General features: G+C 35.0%; 1 protein-coding gene across 2 annotated transcripts; it reads left to right on the plus strand.

Annotated features, from left to right (window-relative positions):
- The first annotated feature begins 6,717 nt into the window (after positions 1–6,717).
- On the plus strand, positions 6,718–12,371 carry LOC103857645 (ABC transporter B family member 1). 2 transcript variants are annotated; one of them, NM_001302057.1, is given in 11 exon segments: positions 6,836–7,256; positions 7,338–7,392; positions 7,477–7,652; positions 7,734–7,757; positions 7,809–7,934; positions 8,051–8,310; positions 8,401–8,717; positions 8,794–9,017; positions 9,299–9,672; positions 9,746–10,463; positions 10,868–12,371. In NM_001302057.1, coding segments are annotated over 11 exon segments (3,903 nt in total). In that variant the 5' UTR covers positions 6,836–6,899; the 3' UTR covers positions 12,140–12,371.
- Positions 12,372–12,698: the final 327 nt, after the last annotated feature.

Genomic DNA, 12,698 nt, shown 5'->3' on the forward strand with positions numbered 1-12,698 from the left:
TATGGTTAGTTATATTGATTATAATAACCAACTAATTAGTCTGAGATTAGCTATGTATTCCTATTTCGTTTCTTTCTTGAAAGATGACTTTGGTAAATTTTCCGCATATAATCTTTGCTGAGCATAAAACAAAAACAAATTTATTTTTTAATCTTTAATATTCCATCCATTTCAATTTAGTTGTCGTTTTAGAATAAAATTTTTGTTTAAAAATAAATATCGTTTTAGAATTTCAATACAAAATTTATTGACAATATATTCTAGTGTGCTTTTCTATTGGTTGAAATATGGATAGATATATAGGTAATGATTTTTTTTAGAAATATGCAAAATTAAAGGGGTTTTTTAATATATGTGCATAGACATAAAAATGACAACTAAAATGAAAATGAAAAAGAGTGATTATGTATTTCGAACATTTAGGGTTTTAAAATAAGTAGTTGTCGCATTAAATAATGATCAAGTACATGTGGTGAAATCAGTCTGAACAGGTAAGATAAGTCAAAGCATTCATGCCAATGTGTGTATAACAGAAATAAATATTTATGTTTATATTCACACGATCACGATATCGTTTTCAGTGTGTTCAGATGTAAATAGAAAGAAGCTACCGAACCTAAATGCAAACACCAAGAGCCTGAAAATTTAGTTTCTACGAAAATAAAAGAATAACATTTTGGTTCTTCAGTTTATTACCACTTTCCATTTACGTGAGTGTCCTATGTACCAATTCGTGTCTCCATGAGGTTAATTTTAGTGTGTTGTCATTTTGACCTCCTGGTTATCTGACATGACGTCGTAACATCTTTATATTCCTATGGCTACAATAATGAATGTTTGTTTGTATAGTTTCATGAATAGTGTTTAACACTCCAAACACAAAAGAATGTTTCATACTTAAAAAACAAAGAAAAAAACTACTATTTAGTTCCCGTTAAAACCTAAAGTATATTTTAAAATGCTGATTAAAATCCAACACATATCCTAACAATGCAAATAAATCCTCTCAAAGTCAACATAAAACTTTAGATCATAAAGGAGTATTCAGTAAACCGTAAACGAAAATTATAACCAAACAAAATTACCACTTATCTTTTTTATAAAAAAAACCAGGAAGAGATCTTTAGTCCTAATTTCTTCTCTTAACTGAAATCAGCATGCATTTGCTTTGAAACTAAATCATGTTTAGTCAATTTTTTTTATCAGAGTTTGAAGTAAAAATGCAACATAACCAATCCATGTACTTAAACTAGCCTATATATACTAGTGGCAATTATATCTTGTTTGGATCCAAAAGTGGCTGATTTAGGGTATGACTGGTTTTCCCGCTACCACCCGCAAACGCAGCTTTTGCGGTTGGTAGCGGTTGTTGGCGTTTTGCAACAATCGCTCAAACCGCTCCAAATCGCTCTGAACCTCATAAATTCAAAAGCTGGTTCCAGCTAGCGTTTGCGGTTGCGGGCGGTTGCGGGAGGATAAAAAAATTTTTTTTTTTTTCAAAACAATATAAATACAAAAATAAAAATATTCAATAAAAAAATTAAAATAGAATTATAAAATACTAAAATATATCTATTATATTTTAATTAATATTATAAAACTTTAAAATAAAAATATTTTCTATAATTTTTAAAAAATTTAAAGTATAACTTTCTAAATATAAATTTTATATTTATTATAATATTATTATTTTTGATATTTTTATAATTGTATAAAATGTAAATATTGTTAATTTATTATTTAACCACTGCTGCATTTGGTAGTTAACCAGTCATAAGTATTCCGCAAACGCACCAATTTCTAACCGTAGAACCAGTCGTACAAATCTCTTAAAACCGCTAGAAATCGCAACCACCCGCATCCGCAAACTCCCGCAACCGCAACCGCAACCGCTGCGGTTGAACCAGTCAGACCCTTAATTTTGTTTCAGGTGATATAGATGAAGTAAATTAAAACAATATTCCAAATATGTGTATATATATTGTCTGGTTATAATCTGTAGCGAATTTTGTAACGTTAGTGACATTTTTTGTAAAAAAATATCTTTAAATTATTTATGGGAGTAAAGATAAAACATGCATGCATAAAAAAAATGTGTTAAGGGCATCTCCGACCATGACACTAAATTTGGTATTGATATTATGCCAAATTTAATGTTTTGGTGTTAAACTTTTTTTTTGCATCTCCAACCATGACATCAAATATTATACAAAATGTAATAATTTTATATTTTTATTATTTAAAATTGATAAATAATTGTTTTTATCATATTTAGATATTATATTTATTAATTTTTCGTAATTATATGTTTATAAAATTTATTTACATTTATATTTTTCTGTTTAACAAAATTATACATTTTATACATTTATTTTATATAAAATATTATATTAAAATTTACAAACAATTAATTATGAAAGCACATAACAAATTAATATATTTATTTTAATAAAATTTGTATTAGTTAGTAATACAAGTTTAATTATATTATAAAATAAAAATGTTATTTTATTTTTTGGTGAATTTACATAAAGATTTACTTATTTACTATTAAATCTAACTTTAAAATAATGTAATATTATTAATGGTTCATTATGATTAAAAATAACTGAAATAAAGAGTATGATCGATATTTTAAAATTAAAATACATTACAAGACAAAGTAAATGATAATATATAATCATTTAGTGATTTCCTATTTGAAAATAAAATAAAATATAAAATTTCTATGATATTTTATTTTATACATATAAAGAAAATGATAATAATCACTTAGTAATTTCTTACTTGTAAATAAAATAAAATAAATATTTTAATTATGTAAAAGTAATTTAAAAATACAAATAATACAATATATGTATGTTTATTTACAAATTTGAACTGATTAATAATAATAATTCAATTATATTATTAAATTAAACATAATAAAATATGCATATAAATTTTTAGTGTAATGAATAGTGTTACACCAAATTTGGTGTAACACTATTCACTCTACACTAGTGAGATGATGTCATTTTTAGTGTTTTATTAGAGATAAAATCACACCAAATTTGGTGTTTTAGTGTTCTATTGGAGTTAATATGGTGCATAATTTAGTGTCCCATTAGAGTTAATATGGTACATAATTCGACTGATTCATAAGTCAAATTACAACATCATTTATTACAATACTCCAAAATTGTTTTCTACTTCATTTTCAAAGTCAAATGTAAAATTTTGGGAGTTTCCTTTTCAACCGGACAAGTTATATGGTCTATCTAAGTTAACCTAAATGTCAGGATTCAGGATCACAGAAGCTTCACTGCAGTCTGTACATATTGTCTCCACTTAACTGTTTATTTACAAACCAAGTGGGCCAATGACTGTTGTAACTTTTTAAACAAAGGATTTTGCATTTTACTCGACCAAATACATGTAAACAAATTAAATAATTAATTACGTTCGGAAAAAGAATAAAACTACTAATTAAGAGAAAGTAGTGTAGGTTTTGTTACAACAAACGGGGAATCACTGATGCAACTTTCTGTTAAAAACAGATTCTTTTATATATGAGTTAGTTTAGCTGAAAATACTTCAAACTTTATATATATGTAAATCGATATTCAAATTTTTACCAAATAATATTTTCCAAACCTAATTCAGAATAAGATTTTTTTTTTTAATTTATGAAAATAGTGGAACAAAAAATAAAAGGTCTGTGAAACATGTCAGAGTGAGGAAAATGAGAGGGGACTAGAAGTCAACAAAGGGTTTAAAATTTAAATAAAGTTTATTGGGAAAATACTTTCATAGGTTTTGATTTTCGAATTAAGTAAAATATACTAACTTGATGTATATTTTTCGTAGTGGTAAAAATGATAATTAGATAGGGTTCAAAAAAAGGAACAAACCGTTTACCTATGTAATTGTCTAACTCGTGCGATCATCAAAAATAGTTATTTACAAACTATAAAAATGAGCAAAAATATGTACAAGAAACTAACTTTGAAGAAGGTCACCATGTTTACTCGATTCGGTAAGAAACCATGACAAGAGTTATTTTCTTTTTCGATTATGACTTTTTTTTTTTTGCTAAGAATACAAATATCATTAACCGAAATGAGGTTGAGGTGACAAAATGCTTATAACAAAATATAAACCTTTGTATTTGATCTAATGGCATAACAATTAAAAATACGGAAATAAAGGTAATCGGCACTCTAGCCGTTCCGTTTGGTAGCAAACAAGACTAGAAGTACGGATGCAAACTTATAAGATTTGCGTGAGAGATCGAGCCAAAATCATCACTAAGAGAAACTAAAAGTCACAAGCACTAAAAAAGCAAAGCAAACAAGAAATGATTTCCTCCCACTGCTCGAAACATATACCATTCATCTGAATTACCAACATCACCACTCTTACGCCGTATTTTTTTCATTTAGAAGCAAATGAACCCCGAAACACAAAAAAAGTTGAGAAGACTTTGTATCCTAAAATAGAGAAGATCTGCAATAAACCCCATCCAACAAGCGATGTCATATCGTAAAACAAGGTGGGGATCAGAGTTAACACCGGCAAGAGTCCACCGAATCAGTACAAAAAAGAGTGGGCCGATAGGCTGCCTCCTCAGCAGAATTGAAATTCCATTGCTATCAACTCAAGGACAAATGAGGCACAGAAGCGACATACGGTCCAATTCGAAGAGGTCATGAAAATAACGAGAGGAGCTCCAGTCGAGTAGTAAAATTGAAACGGTTATCAGTTTTACTTTACATACCGTATGATCTATATGAGTTTTGCATACTATATGCCACTAATTATAATATGATGTCACATTGTTAGCTGTTCTAATCAATCAGAAATACTATGTCATCTGTTATTACTTAATTAATTGATCATGACAGTCAAAACTGTTAATCTCGGATTTTTTAGGAAAGAACATTTTACACTATGTCACAATACCTACGTGTAGTTTAAATGCTTGAAGAAAAATAAAACTTAAGAAAATGGGGAGACAATTTAAATTAGGATCTCTAGAGGCGTGATTAAAGCAGCTGAACTTCTTTCCCATAAAATATGGCTTTCATTATTTATCTTCCGTACCACAGTGTCTTACTCTGACTCTGATTTTTCCTATTTCTTTTCATTAAATAATCACAAAAACAATTCACTATCATTCATGACTTTCGTTTCTCCATATAGATTAAACTAAACCGGTTAGATTCGTTTTTGAATACCAGGTGTCTGTTAATGTGAACCCCATTATCTTCTAATTTGGTTAATGCTAATTATTGTATTTAACTAACAATTAGAAATAATTAAAAAGAAAAGGCCGTAATTAAAGGAAAGAAGACAAGGAAAATGGAGAATGTGTGAACATAAATATTTTTCTTACACACTACCAATTTTTTACTCCTAAACTCCTTGATATGTGATATCCTGAAAACCAAACAAAAGAGTATTATCATAATGCAATGTCCAACAAAACTCAACCACCAAAACTTGCTTATAATTTTATAATCCCAAAGACATGATCGGTTTGAAATAAATGATATTTTTATTTTATTGAGAAAAGAGTCAAAGACATCATATATAATTAATTATTCTAGCTTTAACATTATCGTTGATGGTTTAATCTTATGCATTGCAGCATTTCTCACTGCAAAAACATTTACACCATAAAAGTTTAAGTTTAAGGGGAGTTGCATTCGAGCTGTGGTTCATAGAACCATCCATCAATAACTTTGCAGATATGTTCGTCCACATCTGATAGATGAAACTCCAAGTGGAATCTCTCCAATCATGCAAAATTGATCCCAAAAGTTTTTTTATATAATAATAGAACAAAATTCTACAAGCAATTTATGAAGCAAATGGTTTTTCATTGTAAGTTTTCTTTAGTTGGTGATGCAGATTATGACTACTACTGTCCGCATTTTCAAGATCTAACAACAAACATAATTGATAATAATTGTACCTACCATAGTTGGTCAATAAGAAAAGAAGTGAATGTTTTCTTCTTTTTCTTAATCTGATGTTAAGAAATTAATTATACAGAAAAGAAGTAAAAATTCCCTTTTTACAGTGACAATTTTATATACAAAAAAAAATTTTGGACTAAACAAAAGAGCAGAACTGTAGTGTGTCAAAAACTTATCTCCATTACAGAACAGTGTTCTATGTCGGATTCCATCAATCTCATTCTCTCTCTCTATCTCTTCCATCATCAGTCGCTTTCTATGTTTTCTACGTATTAAGAAACCGCAATAACAAAATAAATAATTTGCTTAACTTTGTTTTTGCAACAAAATAAAAAAGACCCACTAAGCAAACAGATCCAAGAACATGGAAACAAATGTGGAAAAGGAAATTAAAAACATCAAGCGTGGGCTGAAAAAAGTGAAAATCACTGCACGAAAACTCAATTTTTGGCAATCTATATATCTTCTTTACAAAATTGGTCAAAAATAAATACACAAATTGAGTGACTAATAACCAGATAGTAAAAATCTGTGAGAAGAGCATAAATACACAAATTGACTGACCAATAGGATAGTACTATATAAAAAAATATCAAACCGTTAAAAAGGTTAATAAATAGAGAATTAATTAAATAACAAAAACGGAAGTGGGATTAGTGTGGGAGAAAGCATATAGAGCGGAGGAAAACGAAGATGGGATTATAAAAATAAGTGTTGTGAAGAAGAAGCTACGGTGTCTTAATTTAATTTTAAATTTATATATATTTATAAGAAAAATTTTAAAAGAATATTTTCTTTTTTCTTTTTTCTGAGAGCTGTTGTGGTTTTTGAGGCTCTCTATAAAGCAAAGTAGCAAAACATATACACAAAATGTCCCAAGAATCTGTTCAGATAGAAGAAGAAATAAAGTCATTAGAACAATGGCGTTGGTCCGAAATGCAAGGACTTGAGCTTCTCCCTGAACCTTCCTCAAATAGTAACAGCAACTCAAGAAACCCAGAAACAGAGCTCCAAGAACATCCGCCGGAGATGGAAAACGGCGGTGGTACTCCTCCTCCTCCTCCTCCGGCAACAGTTGAGGAGCCTAAAAAAGCAGAGATTCGTGGAGTTGCGTTCAAAGAGCTTTTCAGATTCGCAGATGGGTTAGATTATGTACTGATGACAATTGGCTCTGTTGGTGCTTTCGTCCACGGCTGCTCTTTGCCTCTGTTCCTCAGATTCTTCGCCGATCTCGTGAACTCCTTCGGTTCTAACGCTAATAACGTCGACAAGATGATGCAAGAAGTTCTCAAGGTACAACAAACTTTAAATCTCTCTGTTTTTTTGTCTCAGATCATTTACAACACTAATCTAAAAACTTGCTTATTACAACAGTATGCGCTTTACTTTCTTGTCGTTGGTGCTGCAATCTGGGCTTCCTCCTGGGCAGGTGAAAGAGAAATTAAAACTTTTATGTTTCTTGATCCGTGAGCAAGATTCGATTTTTTTTTAAAAAAACTCGTTGTGTTTGCAGAGATTTCGTGTTGGATGTGGACTGGAGAGAGACAAACAACGAAGATGAGGATAAAGTACTTAGAAGCTGCTTTAAACCAAGACATTCAGTTCTTCGACACAGAGGTTCGAACTTCAGATGTTGTCTCCGCCATTAACACCGACGCTGTTATGGTTCAAGACGCCATCAGCGAGAAAGTAAGCTAAAAAAAATTTATCTTTTTTTTTTTTGCTCTGTTCTTCTTCCTCATCTGATCTGATCTGAATCTTGAATCTCAGTTGGGTAACTTCATCCATTACATGGCGACTTTTGTGTCGGGATTCATCGTGGGTTTCACGGCGGTGTGGCAACTAGCGTTGGTGACTATCGCGGTGGTTCCGTTGATAGCTGTGATCGGAGGAATCCACACCACAACTCTCTCTAAGCTCTCTAACAAGAGTCAAGAGTCTCTTTCACAAGCTGGTAATATCGTCGAACAGGTAGAGTGCACAGATCCCAAGAACGAAAAAAAGTTTCTATTTTTTTTTCTTGATCCAGTGATCAAAATCATTTCTTTACATCTGGGTTTGGTTTTGTTTTGTTTTGTTCTGAGCAGACAGTGGTACAGATCAGGGTAGTAATGGCTTTTGTCGGAGAATCAAGAGCCTCTCAAGCTTACTCATCAGCTTTGAAGACAGCTCAGAAACTCGGTTACAAAACAGGTTTCGCTAAAGGAATGGGACTTGGCGCGACTTACTTCGTCGTCTTCTGTTGCTACGCTCTCTTGCTCTGGTACGGTGGCTATCTCGTCCGCCACCATTTGACCAACGGTGGCCTCGCTATAGCCACCATGTTCGCCGTCATGATCGGTGGCTTGTAAGCACTCTTCTCTCTGTTTTCTTCATCATTTGATTAAAATGATTGTTTTATTTTATTTTATTGAGTTCTTGATTCTTGTTTTTAAAGGGGGTTGGGACAATCAGTACCGAGCATGGCTGCGTTTGCGAAAGCTAAAGTTGCAGCTGCAAAGATCTTTAGAATCATTGATCACAAGCCGACGATAGAGCGTAACAGCGAGTCCGGCGTGGAGCTAGAGTCTGTCACGGGTCTTGTCGAGCTTAAAAACGTTGACTTTTCGTACCCGTCAAGACCAGATGTTAAGATCCTTAACGACTTCACACTCTCTGTTCCCGCCGGGAAGACTATAGCTTTGGTCGGAAGCAGTGGTTCGGGCAAAAGCACTGTCGTTTCGCTTATCGAGCGGTTTTACGACCCGACCTCAGGTTAAACTAAATCTCCAACAGGTTCTGTTACTTATGCTCGAGCATTGTTTGTTTTAACACGTTTTGATCTCTTCAGGACAAGTTTTACTAGATGGGCACGACCTGAAGACACTGAAGCTCAAATGGTTAAGACAACAGATCGGTCTTGTGAGCCAAGAACCAGCCTTGTTCGCCACTTCCATCAAAGAGAATATACTCTTAGGACGTCCAGACGCAGATCAAGTCGAGGTAGAAGAAGCAGCTCGAGTCGCAAATGCTCATTCCTTCATCATCAAACTACCTGATGGCTTCGACACACAGGTCTGGGTCACATGGTTCATAAATGGTTTTTAGAATCTGTGTTCTTTAAATTTTTCATTAGTTTAATGTATTTTCGAAAGTCAAAAGAGTGGTCATGAAAAAGCATTTATAACAGAGCCACATGGGTTTGGTCAACAACGCATGTGACAAGTAGTTTCAGTCATGTGTGTTGATGTAGACACTTTTATATGTTTCATTATTATTCTTTAACTTGAAGACCATCAACCATTATTACAGTTAAGTTTATTCATACTCATTTGGTAATGTAACATAATGTCCAGGTTGGGGAGAGAGGACTGCAACTTTCAGGTGGACAGAAGCAAAGAATAGCCATCGCCAGAGCCATGTTAAAGAACCCGGCGATACTTTTACTAGACGAGGCCACAAGCGCTTTGGATTCTGAATCAGAGAAGCTAGTGCAAGAAGCTTTGGACCGGTTCATGATCGGAAGGACGACTCTAATCATCGCTCACCGCCTCTCCACCATCCGCAAAGCTGACCTTGTGGCTGTGCTTCAGCAAGGAAGTGTCTCTGAGATTGGTACTCACGACGAGCTTTTCGCCAAGGGAGAGAATGGTATCTACTCTAAGCTTATTAAAATGCAAGAGGCAGCTCATGAAACCGCTATGAACAACGCAAGAAAGAGTAGTGCTAGGTATGTTCCGATTCATTTTGCTTTTGTTTGGGTGAGATATGCTTTAATGTTATTCTTCTACTTGTTGTTGCAGACCGTCTAGTGCTAGAAACTCGGTTAGCTCACCGATAATAGCTCGGAACTCTTCTTATGGAAGGTCACCGTACTCGCGGAGACTCTCCGACTTCTCAACTACTGACTTCAGCCTCTCCGTCGAAGCTTCTTCATACCCAAACTACCGACACGATAAGCTACCATTCAAGGACCAAGCCAACTCCTTCTGGCGGCTAGCGAAAATGAACTCTCCGGAGTGGAAATACGCTCTCGTCGGTTCTGTCGGCTCTGTCATCTGCGGCTCGCTCAGCGCCTTCTTTGCGTATGTCCTCAGCGCGGTCCTAAGCATCTACTACAACCCGGACCACAACTACATGATCAAGCAAATTGATAAGTACTGTTACCTCTTGATCGGTCTCTCTTCTGCGGCTCTTATATTCAACACGCTCCAGCATTCTTTCTGGGACATTGTGGGGGAGAATCTCACCAAGAGGGTCCGTGAGAAGATGCTTACCGCTGTGCTTAAGAACGAGATGGCTTGGTTTGATCAAGAGGAGAATGAGAGCGCGAGAATCTCGGCGAGGTTGGCTCTTGATGCTAATAACGTGAGATCAGCTATAGGAGATAGGATCTCTGTCATTGTGCAGAACACAGCTTTGATGCTTGTTGCTTGCACTGCTGGGTTTGTTCTGCAATGGAGACTCGCTCTCGTCTTGGTCGCAGTCTTCCCTGTAGTTGTTGCTGCAACCGTCTTACAGGTTTGTCTTCTTGCCAATGTTTCTAAAACCGAACCGGAACCAGAAACTGAACCGGATAGGTATTAGATCACAGTTCAATATTGTTCAACCGGCTTGAACCTAATTCACAATATATATAAACTTAAAATAATTATGGTAAATATGATAGTAATTAGAATAAAAATATACATCAAATATAAGATATTATAAATATAAACTAATTTTTTTGTTCATCCTGTTCATGATTTTGATAGTTTTAATGGTTTTTATCCGGTTAAATAATTTAAAGTACGTAATCTCGGTTCATGATCTTGGTTCAACAATCAGGTCTTTCCGGTTTTAAAAACACTGGTACTTGCAAAGTTAAATGAACACTCCTATTTGTAGTTCTTTCATCTGAAACTGAAACTCTTTTATTTTGTCAGAAAATGTTCATGACTGGATTCTCTGGAGACCTTGAAGCAGCGCATGCCAAGGGAACACAGCTCGCTGGTGAAGCCATAGCTAATGTCAGAACAGTCGCAGCCTTTAACTCGGAAGCAAAGATTGTTCGTCTCTACACTGCAAACCTCGAACCACCGTTGAAACGCTGCTTCTGGAAAGGACAGATAGCTGGAAGTGGCTACGGTGTAGCTCAGTTCTGTCTCTACGCATCTTACGCTCTAGGGCTATGGTACGCGTCGTGGCTTGTGAAACACGGAATCTCCGACTTCTCCAAAACCATAAGAGTCTTCATGGTTCTGATGGTCTCAGCTAATGGCGCAGCAGAGACGCTCACATTAGCTCCTGATTTCATCAAAGGTGGTCAGGCAATGAGGTCGGTTTTCGAACTTCTTGATCGAAAAACCGAGATCGAACCGGATGATCTTGACACCACGCCGGTTCCAGACCGGTTACGCGGCGAAGTGGAGCTGAAACACATTGATTTCTCTTACCCTTCTAGACCAGACATTCAAGTTTTCCGTGACCTTAGCCTTCGCGCTAGAGCTGGCAAGACTTTGGCCCTTGTCGGTCCGAGCGGGTGCGGTAAAAGCTCAGTCATCTCCCTGATCCAGAGATTCTACGAACCGTCCTCAGGCCGAGTCTTGATAGACGGTAAAGACATAAGGAAGTACAATTTGAAGGCCATAAGGAAACACATAGCCATAGTCCCTCAAGAGCCTTGCTTGTTCGGCACGACAATATACGAAAACATCGCATACGGACACGAATGCGCGACAGAAGCAGAGATCATACAAGCCGCAACGCTAGCCAGCGCGCACAAGTTCATATCCGCGTTGCCTGATGGCTACAAGACTTATGTCGGAGAGAGAGGCGTTCAGCTGTCGGGAGGACAGAAACAGAGGATAGCGATAGCACGTGCCTTGGTGAGGAAGGCAGAGATCATGCTGCTCGATGAGGCCACAAGTGCTCTTGATGCAGAGTCAGAGAGGTCGGTGCAAGAAGCATTGGACCAGGCTTGTTCTGGTAGAACATCTATTGTTGTGGCTCATAGGTTGTCTACAATAAGGAACGCACATGTTATCGCGGTGATTGATGATGGTAAAGTTGCAGAACAAGGGTCGCATTCGCATCTTCTCAAGAACTATCCCGATGGAATCTACGCGAGGATGATACAGTTGCAGAGGTTTACGCATACTCAGGTGATTGGTATGACGTCAGGGTCGAGTTCTAGGGTTAAGGAAGATGATGCTTAGTACTTGCTACTTTGGTCATATAGAAGAAGAGAGAACAGAGTCAAAAGAAACAACACGCACTAGAACATGTTCTGTATAAACTCTGCGAGCTCATTTTTCTTCTTTTTATGTTGTAATTTTGAGGTTACTTTATTTTTGGAACTACGTTTCAGAATTGATGGTATAGTATTATTATTATTGTGTATTATTATGAGTAATCTAATTGTTCATCTGTGTAATATCAACTTATCCCTAAGCAATCTACGAGCCTTCCTAGTGATGTGAAGATGAAAACAGTGGCCGATGCATAACTCTAACGAAAGATAAAAATTTGAGATCAGTTTTATCTTGATCATAAAATTGTACTGTCAGTGAATGGTTTAATTAAATGTTTATTAATAATTATACATTGCAAAATTTGGCATATACAATAATACAAATTAATGGAAAAATGTTTCTAAAAAAATCTTTTGACTATGATGTGCAAATATAATCGTCAGATATAAATTTTCAAGTGTAGTGTAAAATGTAAATAAAACCGCTTAACATAGGTCCTCACGATATTATAATTTTCAGTCAT

The sequence above is a fragment of the Brassica rapa genome, chromosome A03, assembly GCF_000309985.2.
Source record: "Brassica rapa cultivar Chiifu-401-42 chromosome A03, CAAS_Brap_v3.01, whole genome shotgun sequence".
NCBI classification, from domain to species: domain Eukaryota; kingdom Viridiplantae; phylum Streptophyta; class Magnoliopsida; order Brassicales; family Brassicaceae; genus Brassica; species Brassica rapa.